The sequence below is a fragment of the Stegostoma tigrinum genome, chromosome 2, assembly GCF_030684315.1.
Source record: "Stegostoma tigrinum isolate sSteTig4 chromosome 2, sSteTig4.hap1, whole genome shotgun sequence".
Taxonomy (NCBI): domain Eukaryota; kingdom Metazoa; phylum Chordata; class Chondrichthyes; order Orectolobiformes; family Stegostomatidae; genus Stegostoma; species Stegostoma tigrinum.
Window position 1 is genome coordinate 114,794,758 of NC_081355.1, and position 14,880 is coordinate 114,809,637.

The following is a 14,880-nucleotide window of genomic DNA, read 5'->3' on the forward strand; positions in this document are numbered from 1 at the left end:
CGAATCCTCATACCGTGACCCCTGGTTCTGGACACACCCACCACCAAGAACATCCTCCCTGCACCTACCCTGTCCAGTCTGTTAGAATTTTAAAAGTCTCTATGAGAACCAGCTTACACCTCCCACCCTCAAACCCCCCAATTAGTCTGAACTCCCACGAAAACAATCTCAACGTAGTCAATCTCTCCTCTTACGTCAGACCTGCCATCCTTGGAACCAGCCTCGTAAACCTTCACTGCAATCTCTTGAGGACAAGAGCATCCTTCCTCAGAAAAGGAGACTAAAACTGCACTCAATATTCTAGGCCCTGTATCACTGCAATAACACATCCCTGCTCCTATACTTGAAACCTCTCACAATGAAGGCCAACATACCATTTGCCTTCTTTACTGCCTGCTGGACCTGGTGGCTTATCTTCAGTGACTGCACAAGGTCCCACTGCACACTCCCCTCTCCCAATTTACAACCATTCAGGTAGTAAACTGCCTTCTTGTTTTGCTTCTGAAGTGCATAATCGCACATTTATCCAAATTATACTGCATCTGCCATTGATTTGCCACTTACCCAACCATTTGAGATCATGCTGAAGGATCTCTGCATCCTTGTCACAGTCCACCGTCCCACCCAAATTGGTATCATCTGCAAACTTGACGATGTTACATTTTGTTCCCTCTTTGAAATCATTAAAATATATTGTGAATAGCTGGGGTACCAACACCGATCCCTGTGGCACTCTACTAGTTACTACCTGCCAATTTGAAAAGGACTCATTAATTCATACTCTTTGTTTCGTCTCTGCCAACCAGTTCCCTATCTATCTCGGTATACTTGTCCTAGTCCCTTAAGCACTTTAATTTTGCATATTAATCTCTTATGTGAGATTTTGTCAAACACTTTCTCAAAGTCCAACTATACTACATTGACCTGCTCCCCCTTGTCAACTCTACTAGTTACATCTTCATTAAATTCGAACAGACCTGTCAAGCATGATTTCCCCTTCATAAATCCATGCTGATTCTGTCTGATCATGCCACTGCTTTCTAAAAGCTCTGTTATAAAATCCTTGACAATAGATTCGAGAATTTTCTCTCCGACTGATATTAAGCTCACTGGTCCCCTTTATCTCTCTACCTTTGCTTTTGAATATTGAAGTGATATTAGCCACCCTCCAATCTGCAGGGACTGTTCCAGAGTCTATTGAATCCTGGAAGATGACCACCAATGTATCCATTATTTTTAGCGCTACTTCCTTAAGTATTCTAGAATGTAAATTATCAGACCCTGGGGATTTATCCAGCTTGGATTCCAACAATTTTCCCAGCACCATTTCTCTACTAATATTGATCTCCCTCAGTTCTTCCCTCTCACCAAATCTTGCATCGTCCAACAATTCTGGTATCTGATTTCTGTTCTCTTTCGTGAAGACAAAATCAAAGTACGTATTCAGTTCTTTGTCCCCGATTGTACATTCCCCCGTTTTTGTCTTGAGGGGAGTTACATTTGATTTTACCAATCCCTTTCTCTTCTATAGAAACTCTTAGTGTCAGTCTTTACGTTTCCTGTAAGCTTACTTTTGTAATCTATTTTTCCTTATTTTGTTGGCCAGTCTGTATCCTTCTTCCTTGGATCGGATACTATCTCTTATTTCCTTTGTAAGCCATGAATTGGCCTTCTTACACATTTTGGTTTAAGACAGACAGGAATGAACAGCTGTTGCAGTTACCCCATCTGTTCCTTGAATGTTTGCCATTGCCTGTCCACTGTCATCCCTTTAAGTAACTCTCCCCAATCAATTAAGTCCAACTCATGCCTCATATCCTCGTAGTTTCCTTTATTAAGGGTCAGCACCCTAGTCTCAGAATCAAAAACCTTACTCTCCATCTTGATAAAAAATTCTAACATGTTATGGTCGCTCTTCCCCAAGGGGTCTCGTAGAGCTAGATTAGCAGTGATTCCCTTCTCATTATACAGAGCTCAGTCTAAGTTGGCCTGCTCTCTTATTGGTTCCTCCGTATATTCTATACACTCTAGGAATTCCTCCTCTATGGCATTGTGGCTGATTTTGATTTACCCCATCTATGCGCAGATTAGAATCACCCATGCTCACCAATATTCTCTGATCACACGCATCTCTAATTTTCTGTTTAATGCCATTCTTGACATCGCCACTGCAGTTTGGGGATCTACATATGACACCTACTCATGTTTTCTGCCTCTTGGTATTTCTCAACTCTACCCACACAGACTCCACATTGTCAGAGCTAATGTCCTTTCTCACAGTTGTCTTAATTTCTTCTTTAACTAGCAATGTTGCTGCACTGCCTTTTCCTTTTTGTTTGTCCTTCCTAAATACTGAATATCCTGGGGCATTTTGTTCCCATCCCTGGGATATAATCCCAATTATATCCTACCCATTTAAATCTATCTCCGCAATTACTACATCCACTTTAATGCAGATGCTCTGTGCATTAAGAGACCAAGCCTTTGAGCTTGTCCTTTTAACAGTGTTTGTCTCCTCCTTATTTTTCACAATAGCCCTGTTTGAATCCTGTCCTTAGTTTCTCAGCCTATCACTTTTCTTATTCCCTTTTCCAGCTTTTGGTTTTGTCCTTCCTGCCGCCTTCTCTGACACTTTACGTAGGTTGCCATCCCCCTGGCATCTTAATTTAAACCCTCCTCAACCACTCCAGCAAATAGTCCCCCAAGACATCAGGTGTAACCGTCCAATTTGTACAGGTCCCACCTCCCCAAGAACTGGTCCCAATGCCCCAGGAATATGGAACCCTGGCCGTGACACTACCTTTGCAGCCGTGTATTCATCTGGCATTTCCTGTCATTTCTCCTCTGACTAGCACATGGCATTAGTCATAATCCTGAGATCACTAACTTTGAGATGCAATTTCTTAACCTTCTTCCTAGCTCCCTATATTCTGCCTTTAGGACCTCATCCCTCCTTATACCAATGTGTACCACAACCACTGGCTGTTTATCCTGCCTCTCCACTCCTGCCCAGAATGTGCCGTACCTGCTCAAAGACATCGTTGACCCTAGCAGTAGGGATGCAACATACCATCCTGGAGTCTCCTTTCCAGCCACAGAAATGCCTGTCCATTCACTTTATAAGAGAATCCCCTATAACCTACTGCCTTGTTCTTTACCCAGCCATACTCAAATAACATACAATTTAATTCCTCATTCAAATCATCAAATCAAGATAATTAATTATTACAAAAAGACTAATCCTTCACCACAAAAGATTAAAATTAAAAATCATGAGTCATAATTTTAAGAATCACTTTCTCTGATTATTAACAACAAGGAAACTATAGCATATCTCTAAGCCATGCATTCAATTAAATGTAAGTGAAAGCCTGGGTTAAACCAATGATCGCTTTGATTGGTAGAGATGCACTGGTTTACATATGAAAATTACATCACTCCTTCACTTACCAATAGAAGGGGCCGCATAGTTGTCTCCATCTAAGATTTGCAAAGCATCTGCTGAGCAGTTTGGACCACCGTTTTCAATTTCAAAGTCAGTAAAAGAGACAGTAACATGGTTAACTGTTGACAAAAAAAAACTCACATTACTGCAGCAATTACGAAAAGCAGTGGTTACAAGCAAACCATGACCCATCACATTTCCTCACACAAATTACTTCCCTTATTTTTTTCACAAGGAAATAACATTCTATCCTAAAAACTCAAACTTTCGATGAGAACTGCTGAAATGTCTTCAATTTTTGACACACGATTCAACAATTTTAAATGTGTTCATATGTGAGACTGTTCCCAAGAAATAGCTCTAAAGTCAATCGAAACCTCAAATTTAATGTGGAGTTAAACTTGTTTTCTAGAAAGAAAAAGGCAACTGGCAGAATAGTCTTTCCTTCGTCTGGCTTCTTCATGAAGAGTGGGTTGAAGCATTTGTTAGCACCCAAAGGGATTCTCATCACATTGAGCTGCAGGGCTGGGATTTCAGGGGGCATTCTGGGAAGGATTGCATGATTAACCTGCAAAATTGCTTCGTAAGGCTTACAGGAGAACTTTAATTTCCTCATGTGATTCAAGGTCTCTTTTCTGCAGTCTTCACCCAGCAAGAAAATTGCAATAGTCTTCCTACATAAGCCATTGTTAAAATTGCAAGTGGTGTCCAATGGTGTCTTCAGACTTCAATGTCCATCTTTGAAGGAAGACTGTGCTGGTTTCACAAGACACCAATCCTGCCTTCTCGGTAGAGAGGTAAGAACTGATGACGGCAGGATTGTGTGGGATAGTAACAGGCAAGTTATCTGGATAATTATATCTTTAGCAGGCAGTAAAGACCTAATTTCTGAAATCCCAAGAATTAACCACTAAAATTCTGCTGTATATTTGCCCAATGAGTTTGTATGTTGCACTGTGCGAGCTTTTTCCAACACATTTCTTTTCAATTCTAGCATGTAGAAAAATTGGTTGCTGCAATGGTATTACTGTTGCATTAGTATCACATTCTGGATTGTGTTGCCATCTCCTTTTCTGTTTTAAAATGGTACAACCCTTTGCCAAATCTTCGCTAAGGTAACACTTCAATTACTCCTTTAATGTCCCTTTAATTACTTCACAGATCAATTGCCTTTGTACACCATGTTCAGTTGACTTTTGGTTAAATTCAGTATCCAGGTTACAGAATAAAGTCATATTTGCAAAGAGATAATGCTTTCTAGTCGACATTCCTGAAGACAATGCCCTTTTAAAGAAAGATCTGAATTCACTGAGCACCATATGACCAGATATTTAGCTTTCGTTGTCCATATTTCTGCATGATAAGACTTTGGCGCCATTAAATATGATTGAGTCTCTGGGCTGCTTGGTTTCAAATTTAAGTCAAGATGGCCATAGCCACACTGCCCCAAAATAAACAGAGCATTAAGTATTTAGCTCTATTGTCACTGCATTTGTTCCTAACAAATTAGGTAAAAATAATTACATGATATTTTTGTCTCACCTCTGTTAGCATCTATTTCCCCTCCACATTGTAGTTCAGTTCTTTTGCCCATTTTAATGTTTGGAACAAAGCTGTAATGATGTGTGTAACAGAGAGGTCTGGAACAACCAAACCTGAGCAATCAGTAGGCTTTTGCTGCTTAAGCGCTTCTTGACAGCACCATCACTGGCATCTTTGACTACTCTTCTGATGGTTGAGCATAGACTATTGAGGTTCTAAATTGCCTGATTGGAACTGCCCTGCTTTTTGTACATATAACAGACATGGGTAGATTTCCACATTGTCAGGTAAATGCTAGTATTGTAGCTGTAATTAACATCTTGGTGTGTGCTAGTTTTGGACCACAAATCTTCAGTAGTACTGACAGCTCCCATATCATTTGTTGTATCCAGCGTCTTCAGCCATTCCTCAATATTACATGGAGTGAGTCAAAAAGACTGGCCTCTCTGGTAATGACTGATGTTGAGGGAAAATAGTAGACAGAACAATGGGGAGATGTCCCTTGTTTGTCTTTGAAATGATACTATGGGTTATTTTATACCCTCTTGAATAGGCTTTTTCACATTTCACATAGATGGTGGCACCTCTGTCAATACAGCACTCCCTCAGTACTTGACAAGATTGACTTAAGTGTGACTTAATCCCACAATCTTCTGATTCAGAGGAGAGTGTGCTGGCAACCAATTTATTGGTTGATGGACATACTGTCAGCATGAATACAAATAGTTGGCTACAACAAAACATAGATGATGATCAACTTCCTAGATGGCAAACCATGCACAGAAAGGAACCAATACAACTACATAAAGTACACACAGGAGATTCACAGTGATCATTCAGCGTTTTACTTACATGGTTTCTGCGCTCGAATGATCCAGGAACACTTCTGATTATCTAAATAGTTTTTAGGATACAGAGGTGATGTGATAACTCCACCAATATCATCAGTAATAATGTAGGACCCACAAGCTGCAAACAAAACAGAATGTGAAAATTGGACTTTCAGGATGAAACAATGTCAATATCCAAACCCAAAGGTTTAAATTGGACTTGCCTTGGTCAAATTGTGCTCTGAATCCTTTGTGCTCATTACTGTCATTTGAGCGGAAACGTACATAGATTACATTGTGAGTTGATGTAATCCTTTTTGGAATTAAACTACCACACAGTTTTCCCAACATGGGGGCTGCTTCATTCCAACCATCATAAACCTACAACAGAAGAGTTAGTCAATGCTGAGATAAGCATAGGTTATGAAGAATAGCAGTTAGAACAGCTAGCACGGGTTAGAGTATTCGATTCATTACTATACTTTAAGCTAATTTCATAATTTGAATCCTAGGCCTTTTGAGTACATTAGAGCCCGTTGGTCTGAATGCTAACAAAACCAATTTTAGGCCATAACTACAGCTCCAATTTTCTTGTTTTTTTTCCTCCAGTTTTCAGTCGAGGGTGGTGATCTTAATGACAATTTGGGGACATGTTGGCAGTTCGTGTAGTACACTCACCACTTTGCCCACTTTTTTGCCTGCATGATGCCTGAAACATTTTCTGACACGGGCTTCATTTATTATTAACATTCTGCTGATGAGCCGCGGACACTAGGGAGTTACCAATTGCACTCCGAGACGGCATGGGGCTTCAGGGGTGGAGCTGGGGGGTGGGGGGGGGGGGGTCAGGTGTGGCAATCAGAGGTGTCATCAATATAACTTGAGAATTCAGAAGGAACAGTCCTGTTGTTATCAGCCTGATCGAAAAAAAATGTTCTAGTATTTCCTATCCTGTTTGAGAAGCAGATTGTAGCAGTTCTTTCAAGGAACACTGGCTTGCCCACCTCTTAACTGGTTAAAAGCCAACAGAGTATGCGTGGTATATATTTCAAAATTGAAATCAGGATCCGACAATATGCAATAGGATCTGAAGTTGCATAATACAGTGAATTTCAACTTAACACAAATGGACCTAGCCAAGTTGGAGGCAGCTGGAGTACCACTGTAAACAAGGCAGAAAGAGTATTCATAGAGTCATAGAGTCATACAGCACTGAAACAAACCCTTGGGTCCAAAGTGTCCATGCCGACCATGGTTCTAAACTAAACTAGTGCCACCTGCCTGCATTTGACCCATATCCCTCCAAACCTTTCCTATTCATGTACTTATCCAATGCCTTTTGGGAGCTATTGCTGTCGCATTTACAACATGCAGAAGGACTGAAATAAATCCTGTTATTTTTTGTGCTTCACTTCAATATATTTCTATTTCTTAACTTAGCTATTTCTCTAGCTATTTAGCCATTGTTCTTTAAATGTCTTTTTATTCCCCCAATAAGAAAACCTTTAATTTATTCACCAGGACTCTATACTTCACCGGCGGCACGGTGGCTCAGTGGTTAGCACTGCAGCCTCACAGCGCCAGGGACCGGGTTCGATTCCCGCCTCGGGTGACTGTCTGTGTGGAGTTTGCACATTCTCCCCGTGTCCGTGTGGGTTTCCTTCGGGTGCTCCGGTTTCCTCCCACAGTCCAAAGATGTGCCGGTTAGGTGGATTGGCCATGATAAATTGCCTGTAGTGTTCAGGGATGTGTGGGTTATAGGGAGATGGGGCTGGGTGGGATGCTTCAAGGGGCAGTGTGGACTTGTTGGGCCAAAGGGCCTGTTTCCACACTGTAGGGAATCTAATCAAAAAAATTTGGAAACGATTTAAAATCATAGGTCACTCTTTGTGATAGCACTTGGACCCCTCACTTTTTGGTGCTGATTTCCTACATAATTACGCGTAACAGTTTCCAGATTGGGCAGAGAATCTTTAACAGAATCTGTCAAGACTGCAATGTTTATGCAGCATTTCTTGCTTTCAATTTAGATTTCAAATAGGCATGTTTTATTTTGTATTGACATGCTTTTAAAATGCATAAGTCTCAAATTTAAATGCATATCCTACATGGGGCTGTTCAGTCTGATCTTTGTAGCTTTTTGAATTTTACCTCAATGGAACTTCTTATGACGTTAGATGCTTCAGCTGTTGACTAATCCAGCAAACATGAAATCTAGACTGGTTGTCATGGAGAATGGAATGTTAGTTCACCACACTCAGACTCTTAAGAAAACAGGCATACAGAACCGCAAGTTTAATTAAGCTGGTATTTGGACTTTACATTGTATTAACAGCAGAGCCCTGCAGTATTAAAGTGATCAGCTCTCTGACTTCGAGTGTAAAAGGGGAGTTATTTGAAAAATTAGAAATAAGTTCAAAAATCTTATCAGTAAAAATGTGGCCAGGGCCAAAAGCAGAACAGTTAAAAAGCTGTTAAACAGTTAAAAGAAAGAAGTTGCTGGAGAATCTCAGCAGGTTAAGAGAACACAGAATTAACATTTCAGGTCCAATGATCTGGAAGTTACCAGATCTGCTGAGATTTTCCAGCAATTTCTGTTTAATCTGTTTCACATCTCCAGTATCCAAAATTCTTTGTTTTATTTTTGAAGTAAAAATACTAACAGCAGCCCATAATAATTAATAACCACTGAAGGACATTGTACAAAAGCAATGTTAAGAAAGATGGAATGAAAGGTATCAAAGGCAGAATTTCCCTATTTGCTGTTAAAGAGTTTTGTCAAAGGGATTCATGGTGCACAATTTGACAAGGCTTGAAGTGACTTTTCTCACACAATCTTCCACACTTCACTTTAGTAATTGTACGACATGGCTCTTGGGTTAACCCTAACCCGAACTGTGCTCGAGAAATTGTGCAGTTGGACAGGCGAGAGCACTCGCCACTGCAAGGACCTTTATGATTTCCTACCTCTGGCACTATGTCAAAAGCCCAACTGCAGACCACCTCAAACGAATCGAGTAAAGAGTGAACCCCCACACTGTGGTGCTCAACTGTTTTTACCAAACACACTACCCACTGTAAAGGAAGGTTTGCTCTCTGCTTCATGGTCGTGGGTCTGGATGCGTCAGTGGACAGGGCGGAGGAGGCGCAGTGCTGCCATTTTTCCAGCTGACAACCACAGCAGGCCACACAAGCACAGCAAACTAGCCTGTACTCAAAAGTACAGCCTGAGTCAGTGTGGTATCCCAGGTAAAACAGAATATCCAGCAGTACAGGGAGGAGGTAAATTATCTATTGCCCTCACTAAAGTAAGTGCTACTATTGTCTCTCTGTTACGTCATACTCAGAGGGTCACCATTCTAACTCTGCCATTCCTAATGCATCTCACCAAAGTTCAGTATTACATGCAGCATGTCCACTTAATAACTTTTACCAAGTTCATCCTTCCATCCTGCCCCTGCACTTCCTATTCACTCTCTGGGAACATTTCAACATCTCTCCTGCTCATAAGATCATAAGACCACGAGACAATAGAGCAGAAATGAGGCCATTCAGCCCATTAAGTCTGCTCCACCATTTAATCATGGCTGATAAGTTTCTCAACCCCATTCTCCTGCTTTCTCCCCATAACTCTTGATCCCCTTGACAATCAAGAAACTATGTATCTCTTTCTTATATTTAATCAACAACTTGGCCTCCACAGCCTTCTGTGACAACGAGTTCCACAGATTCACCACTCTCAGGTTGAAGAATTTTCTCCTTGTCTCCGTTCTGAAGGGTCTTCCTTTCACTCTAAGGCTGTGCCCTCGAGTCCTAGTCTCTCCTGCCAATGGAAACATCTTCCCAACATCCACTCTGTCCAGGTTGTTCTGTATTCTATAAGTTTCAATTAGATCCCAACTCATCCTTCTAAACTCTATCGAGTATAGACCACAAAGCATTCCTCATATGTTAAACCTTTCATTCCTGGGATCATTCTCATGAACTTCATCTGAGCCCCATCCAGGGCCAGGATATCCTTCCTGAGGTATAGGGCCCAGTAAGGCGTTTGATAAGGTTCCCCATAGCAGGCTGATGGAGAAAGTGAAGTCACATGGGGTCCAGGGTGTGCTAGCTAGATGGATAAAAAACTGGCTGGGCAACAGGACACAGAGGGTAGTAGTAGAAGGGAGTTTCTCAAATTGGAGATCTGTAACCAGTGGTGTTCCACAGGGATCTGTGCTGGCACCACTGTTGTTTGTGATATATGTAAATGATCTGGAGGAAGGTGTAGGTGGTCTGATCAGCAAGTTTGCTGATGACACTAAGATTGGTGGAGTAGCTGATAGTGAAGGGGACTGTCAGAAATTACAGCAGAATATAGATAGACTGGAGAGTTGGGCAGATAAATGGCAGATGGAGTTCAATCCGGGCAAATGCGAGGTGATGCATTTTGGAAGATCAAATTCAAGGGCGAACTATACAGTAAATGGAAAAGTCCTAGGGAAAATTGATGAACAGAGAGATCTGGGTGTTCAGGTCCATTGTTCCCTGAAGGTGACAACGCAGGTCAACAGGGTGGTCAAAAAGGCATATGGCATGCTTTCCTTCATTGGGCGGGGTATTGAGTACAAGAGTTGGCAGGTCATGTTGCAGTTGTATAGGACTTTGGTTCAGCCACATTTGGAGTACTGTGTACAGTTCTGGTCGCCACATTACCAAAAGGATGTGGATGCTTTGGAGAGGGTGCAGAGGAGGTTCACCAGGATGTTGCCTGGTATGGAGGGTGCTAGCTATGAAGAGTGGTTGAATAGATTAGGATTATTTTCATTAGAAAGGTAGAGATTGAGGGGGGACCTGATTGAGGTCTACAAAATCATGAGGGGTATAGACAGGGTGGATAGCAAAAAGCTTTTTCCCAGAGTGGGGGACTCAATTACTAGGGGCCATGAGTTCAAAGTGAGAGGAGGAAAGTTTAAGGGAGATATGCGTGGAAAGTTCTTTACAAAGAGGGTGGTGGGTGCCTGGAACACATTGCCAGCGGAGGTGGTAGACGCAGACACGTTAGCGTCTTTTAAGATACATTTGGACAGGTACATGGATGGGCAGGGAGCAAATGGACACAGACCATTAGAAAATAGATGACAGGTTAGACAGAGGATCTTGATCGGCGCAGGGTTGGAGGGCCGAAGGGCCTGTTCCCGTGCTGTAGGTTTCTTTGTTTCTCTTTGTTTCTAAAATTGCTCACAATATTCTAAATGTGGTCTGACCAGAGCTTTATAAAACCTCAGAAGTAAATCCCTGCTTTTATATTCTTGTCCTCTCAAAATAAACGCCAACATTGTATTTGCCTCCTAACTACTGACTCAACCTACAACTTTACCTTGCGAGAATCCTGGACTACAACTCCCAAGACCCTTTGCACACCAGACTTCTGAAGTTTCTCACTATTGAGAAAATGTATTATCAATCACTAACTGATCTTTCATCCATTTTCATCACATTCAATCACTCCCTTTGTCACACAACAACAAAATAGACACATATCCACACTGAGACGTGTGCAAGTGTAACAGCTGGCAGACATCAGGTTTCTCACACCATACAAAGAGATTCTCAATCTAACCAGAACGGGTCAAAATCACACGACACCAGGTCATAGTGCAACAGGTTTATCTGAAAACACTAGCTTTCAGAGGTTTGCTCCTGTATAGGTATAGTAAGAAAGTCATCAAGACACAGAATTTATAAGTAAAGGATCATACAACTGATGTGAATGTTTTGGATAAACCTAAAATGGTTTACGCCCTCCTGTTAAATCTTTAATCAGCTAGAAGGCAGATGCAGGTTTTGATTGATTAAAATGCAAATCTCAGAATTTCTTCCAAGTCACTGCCCTGAGATAACTAAAGGCTTTATCAATGTACACCTGAGACAACAATTTTTCTGAAGAAGGGTCCAGATCTGAAACGTCAGCCTTCCTACTCCTCTGATGCTGCTTAGTGTGCTGTGTTCATCCAGCTCTACACCTTGTTATCACAGTGGAGACCAGATGTGACATCTCAGGTCAGACATTTTAGGTGTGAGGCCTTGTTTAGAACCTGTCTGTGTTTTAACCTGGAGTTAGACTGGTTTCATTTCCAAGCAGAAATTTGTAAAATGCTTTTTTTGAACAAAAGAGAATGTATCTGTAAACACAAGTCTGCAAATGCAAATTCACCTCATTGATTTGTGTGTGTGTGTCTGTCTGTCTGTCTCTCTCTCTCTCTCTCTCCCTCCCCCCACCACACATAAACACCTACCCCCCCACACACACACACACACACACACGACCACACACACACACACACACGACCACACACACACACACACACACACACACACACACACGGGCGCGCACGGGCGCGCACGCGCAAACACACACACACACACTCACGTATAAATCTATGAGGTGAATTTGTATTTGTAGTCACATTTTGTCTTGTTCAAAAAGCACATCATTTGTTGACACAGCCAGTCAATAGATCATTTTGTAAATTCCTGCTTTGGAAATAAATCCAGCCTGGCTCCCCCACCATGGCTAACCAGAGCGGGGCACAACTGTTCATCTGGAAATGCAGGAAGGTCAGCCTACAACCAGCTCAATCAACTTTATTGTGCTGCATCGTTCTCCCATTACATTAGTACTAACTCATTCTTACCCTGGTTGTGTTTTTATGCATTTTCAACAACTTGTTCCCTCTCTTCTCTTTTGCAACCACAAGCTACAAGCAGTGAACATCTGCCAGGAAAAGGCCAGTGCCAGAGGCATTCAGTTTCCCCTCCACTTTCATGGACAAAGCTAGTGAATCCCCGGATGTTGCCACGACAAGGTTAAGATTTTTCACCTGAGTGGCCAGTCTTTCTTAAGTTTGACTCAGTAGCAGAATCTGGTGAGTACATCACCTTCATTCAGAGGACTACCAGAGGCCAGGCACCTGCTTAGTCCTTATGGAAGATGATCCCTGTTCTCAACCGTGACTGATGTCAGACAGGGTCGTCAGATGCATACTGTGAGCTGGACTGAAGAACGGAGGACTCTAACAATGTTACCAGCCCCACAGCAGCTCTGGCATATGTGCATCTCTCTGTCTCCATGGGCAGATGGTGACTGTTATGGAGTCCCAGGTCCAATGTATTCAGTATGTGCCAGATATACGCATGGACCAGCATTCCAATGCTCTAGCCTTTGGTGCGCAACAAACAAGTTGCAGTAACTCAGGCCTCTTCACGGCAGGAAGTAGGGCCTCTGCACTAAAAACAATGCAATCCACACAGAGATAATGGGAACTGCAGATGCTGGAGAATCCAAGATAACAAAGTGTAGAGTTGGATGAACACAGCAGGCCAAGCAGCATCTTAGCATCCTGAGATGCTGCTTGGCCTGCTGTGTTCATCCAGCTCCACACTTTGTTATCTTGCAATCCACACAGAAGCTGGAAACATGTGAGTCAGTGCTGGCACCAGTGAGTGTGTGCTAAAAAAGCAACTTGAAGGTCATTTCTAAAGAAGGGTCCAGACCCAAACGTCAGCTTTCCTGCTCCTCTGATGCTGCCTGGCCTGCTGTGTTCATCCAGCTCTACACCTTGTTATCTCAGATTCTCCAGCATTGACAGTTCCTATTATCTCTTGAAGTAAAGTCAGGCTGGCATCATTCCCTGCATATGCTCGAAGGATTGGGCACTAAGAAAGCAAGTAAACAGCCATAAACAATCATTATGTGCAGATGCATGATGCATGTGTATCTCAGAATGCAAAGCAGAAACATGCAGGCATAATTATTCCTAAGCTCCAAAGTGAAATTTGGTTGATCCATTATGAAGAGGCTAAAGGTTTGCCAATGAATGAAGTTTTGAATGTTTTGGTGGCCATGGAACTTGCTGGGGTGTGATGCAGAAGTAGTTGTTGCATGATGGCTCAGACAAGTATTCTGTGCAGCTGCCAATCAGCCCCTCTGCTTTCCATGTCAGGAATTTGCACCTCTAATTACCCAGTGAAGGACAAGGGAATTGGAGGTGACATAAAAGTAAGGAGAGCTGGGGTTTAAATCTGAGGCAAGTGCATGGAAATAAAGTAGTAATTGCTCAGTGGAAAGACTCTTTCTTTGTGTACTTTCTAAACATGGTATGCACGTTATTGTTCCAGAATTTAAAGACAAGCAATCAAGTAAAATTGATTTTTTTTGCACTTATTGTCAAAGACAATTATCATTTCACCAAACTGCAGACTAAGGCACATTAAAGAGAGGTATTAATGCCGCATACTACTGATGTCTGGTCATGGCGTACATTATCTCCAATCTCTCAGCCTACCTCGATCCCCTACAATTTGCTTACCGACCTAACAGGCTCACAGTGGATGCCATAACCCTACAAACACAGAACGGTGATAGAGGGCTTGGTGATGTACTGCAATGAGAGCAATCTGTCTCTCAACATCAGCAAAACTAAAGAACTGATCATTGACTTCAGAAAGAAAGGAGGAGAACACGCCCCCAATCTACATAATTGGAGCTGAGGTTGAGAAGATGGAAAGCGTCATGTTCCTCGGAGTGATGATAACTGATCACTTGTCCTGGACTTCAAAGGTAGCTGTGACAGTCAAGAAGGCACAAGAGCACCTCTACTTCCTCAGGCAACTCAGGCAATTTGGCATGTCCATAAGGTCCCTCACCAACTTCTACAGATGGACCACTGAAAGCATATTGTTCGGGTGCATAACAGTCTGGTTTGGCAACTGCTCTGTCAGGACCATATGAAACTACAGAAGGTGATTTGCACAGCCCAGACAATCACAGAAGCCAACCTTCCATCCACGGACTCCATTTACACAGCTCGCTGCTGCAGGAGGGTTGCCAACATCAAAGATCCATCGCATACCAGTAATGACCTCCCATAACTTCCTCCATGAGGTAGAAGATACAGAAGCCTGGACACACGTACAAGCAGGTTCAGAAACAATTTCTTCTCGGCCATTTTCATACTGATAAATGGACTCTCTACCCTCAAATAATGCGGATCTTGCTAATGTTGATCGCCTACCACA

General features: G+C 42.3%; 1 protein-coding gene across 2 annotated transcripts in view; it reads right to left on the bottom strand.

Annotated features, from left to right (window-relative positions):
- Positions 1 to 14,880, bottom strand: part of cubn (cubilin (intrinsic factor-cobalamin receptor)) — a 283,762-nt gene that overhangs the window by 133,124 nt on the left and 135,758 nt on the right. For both annotated transcript variants that reach the window (XM_048561565.2, XM_048561555.2), the window contains exons 27-29: positions 6,042 to 6,198; positions 5,840 to 5,956; positions 3,451 to 3,564 (exon numbers count right to left, since the gene is read on the bottom strand). In XM_048561565.2, coding sequence (XP_048417522.2) covers positions 3,451 to 3,564; positions 5,840 to 5,956; positions 6,042 to 6,198 — 388 coding nt within the window. The remainder of the gene's footprint in view (positions 1 to 3,450; positions 3,565 to 5,839; positions 5,957 to 6,041; positions 6,199 to 14,880) is intronic.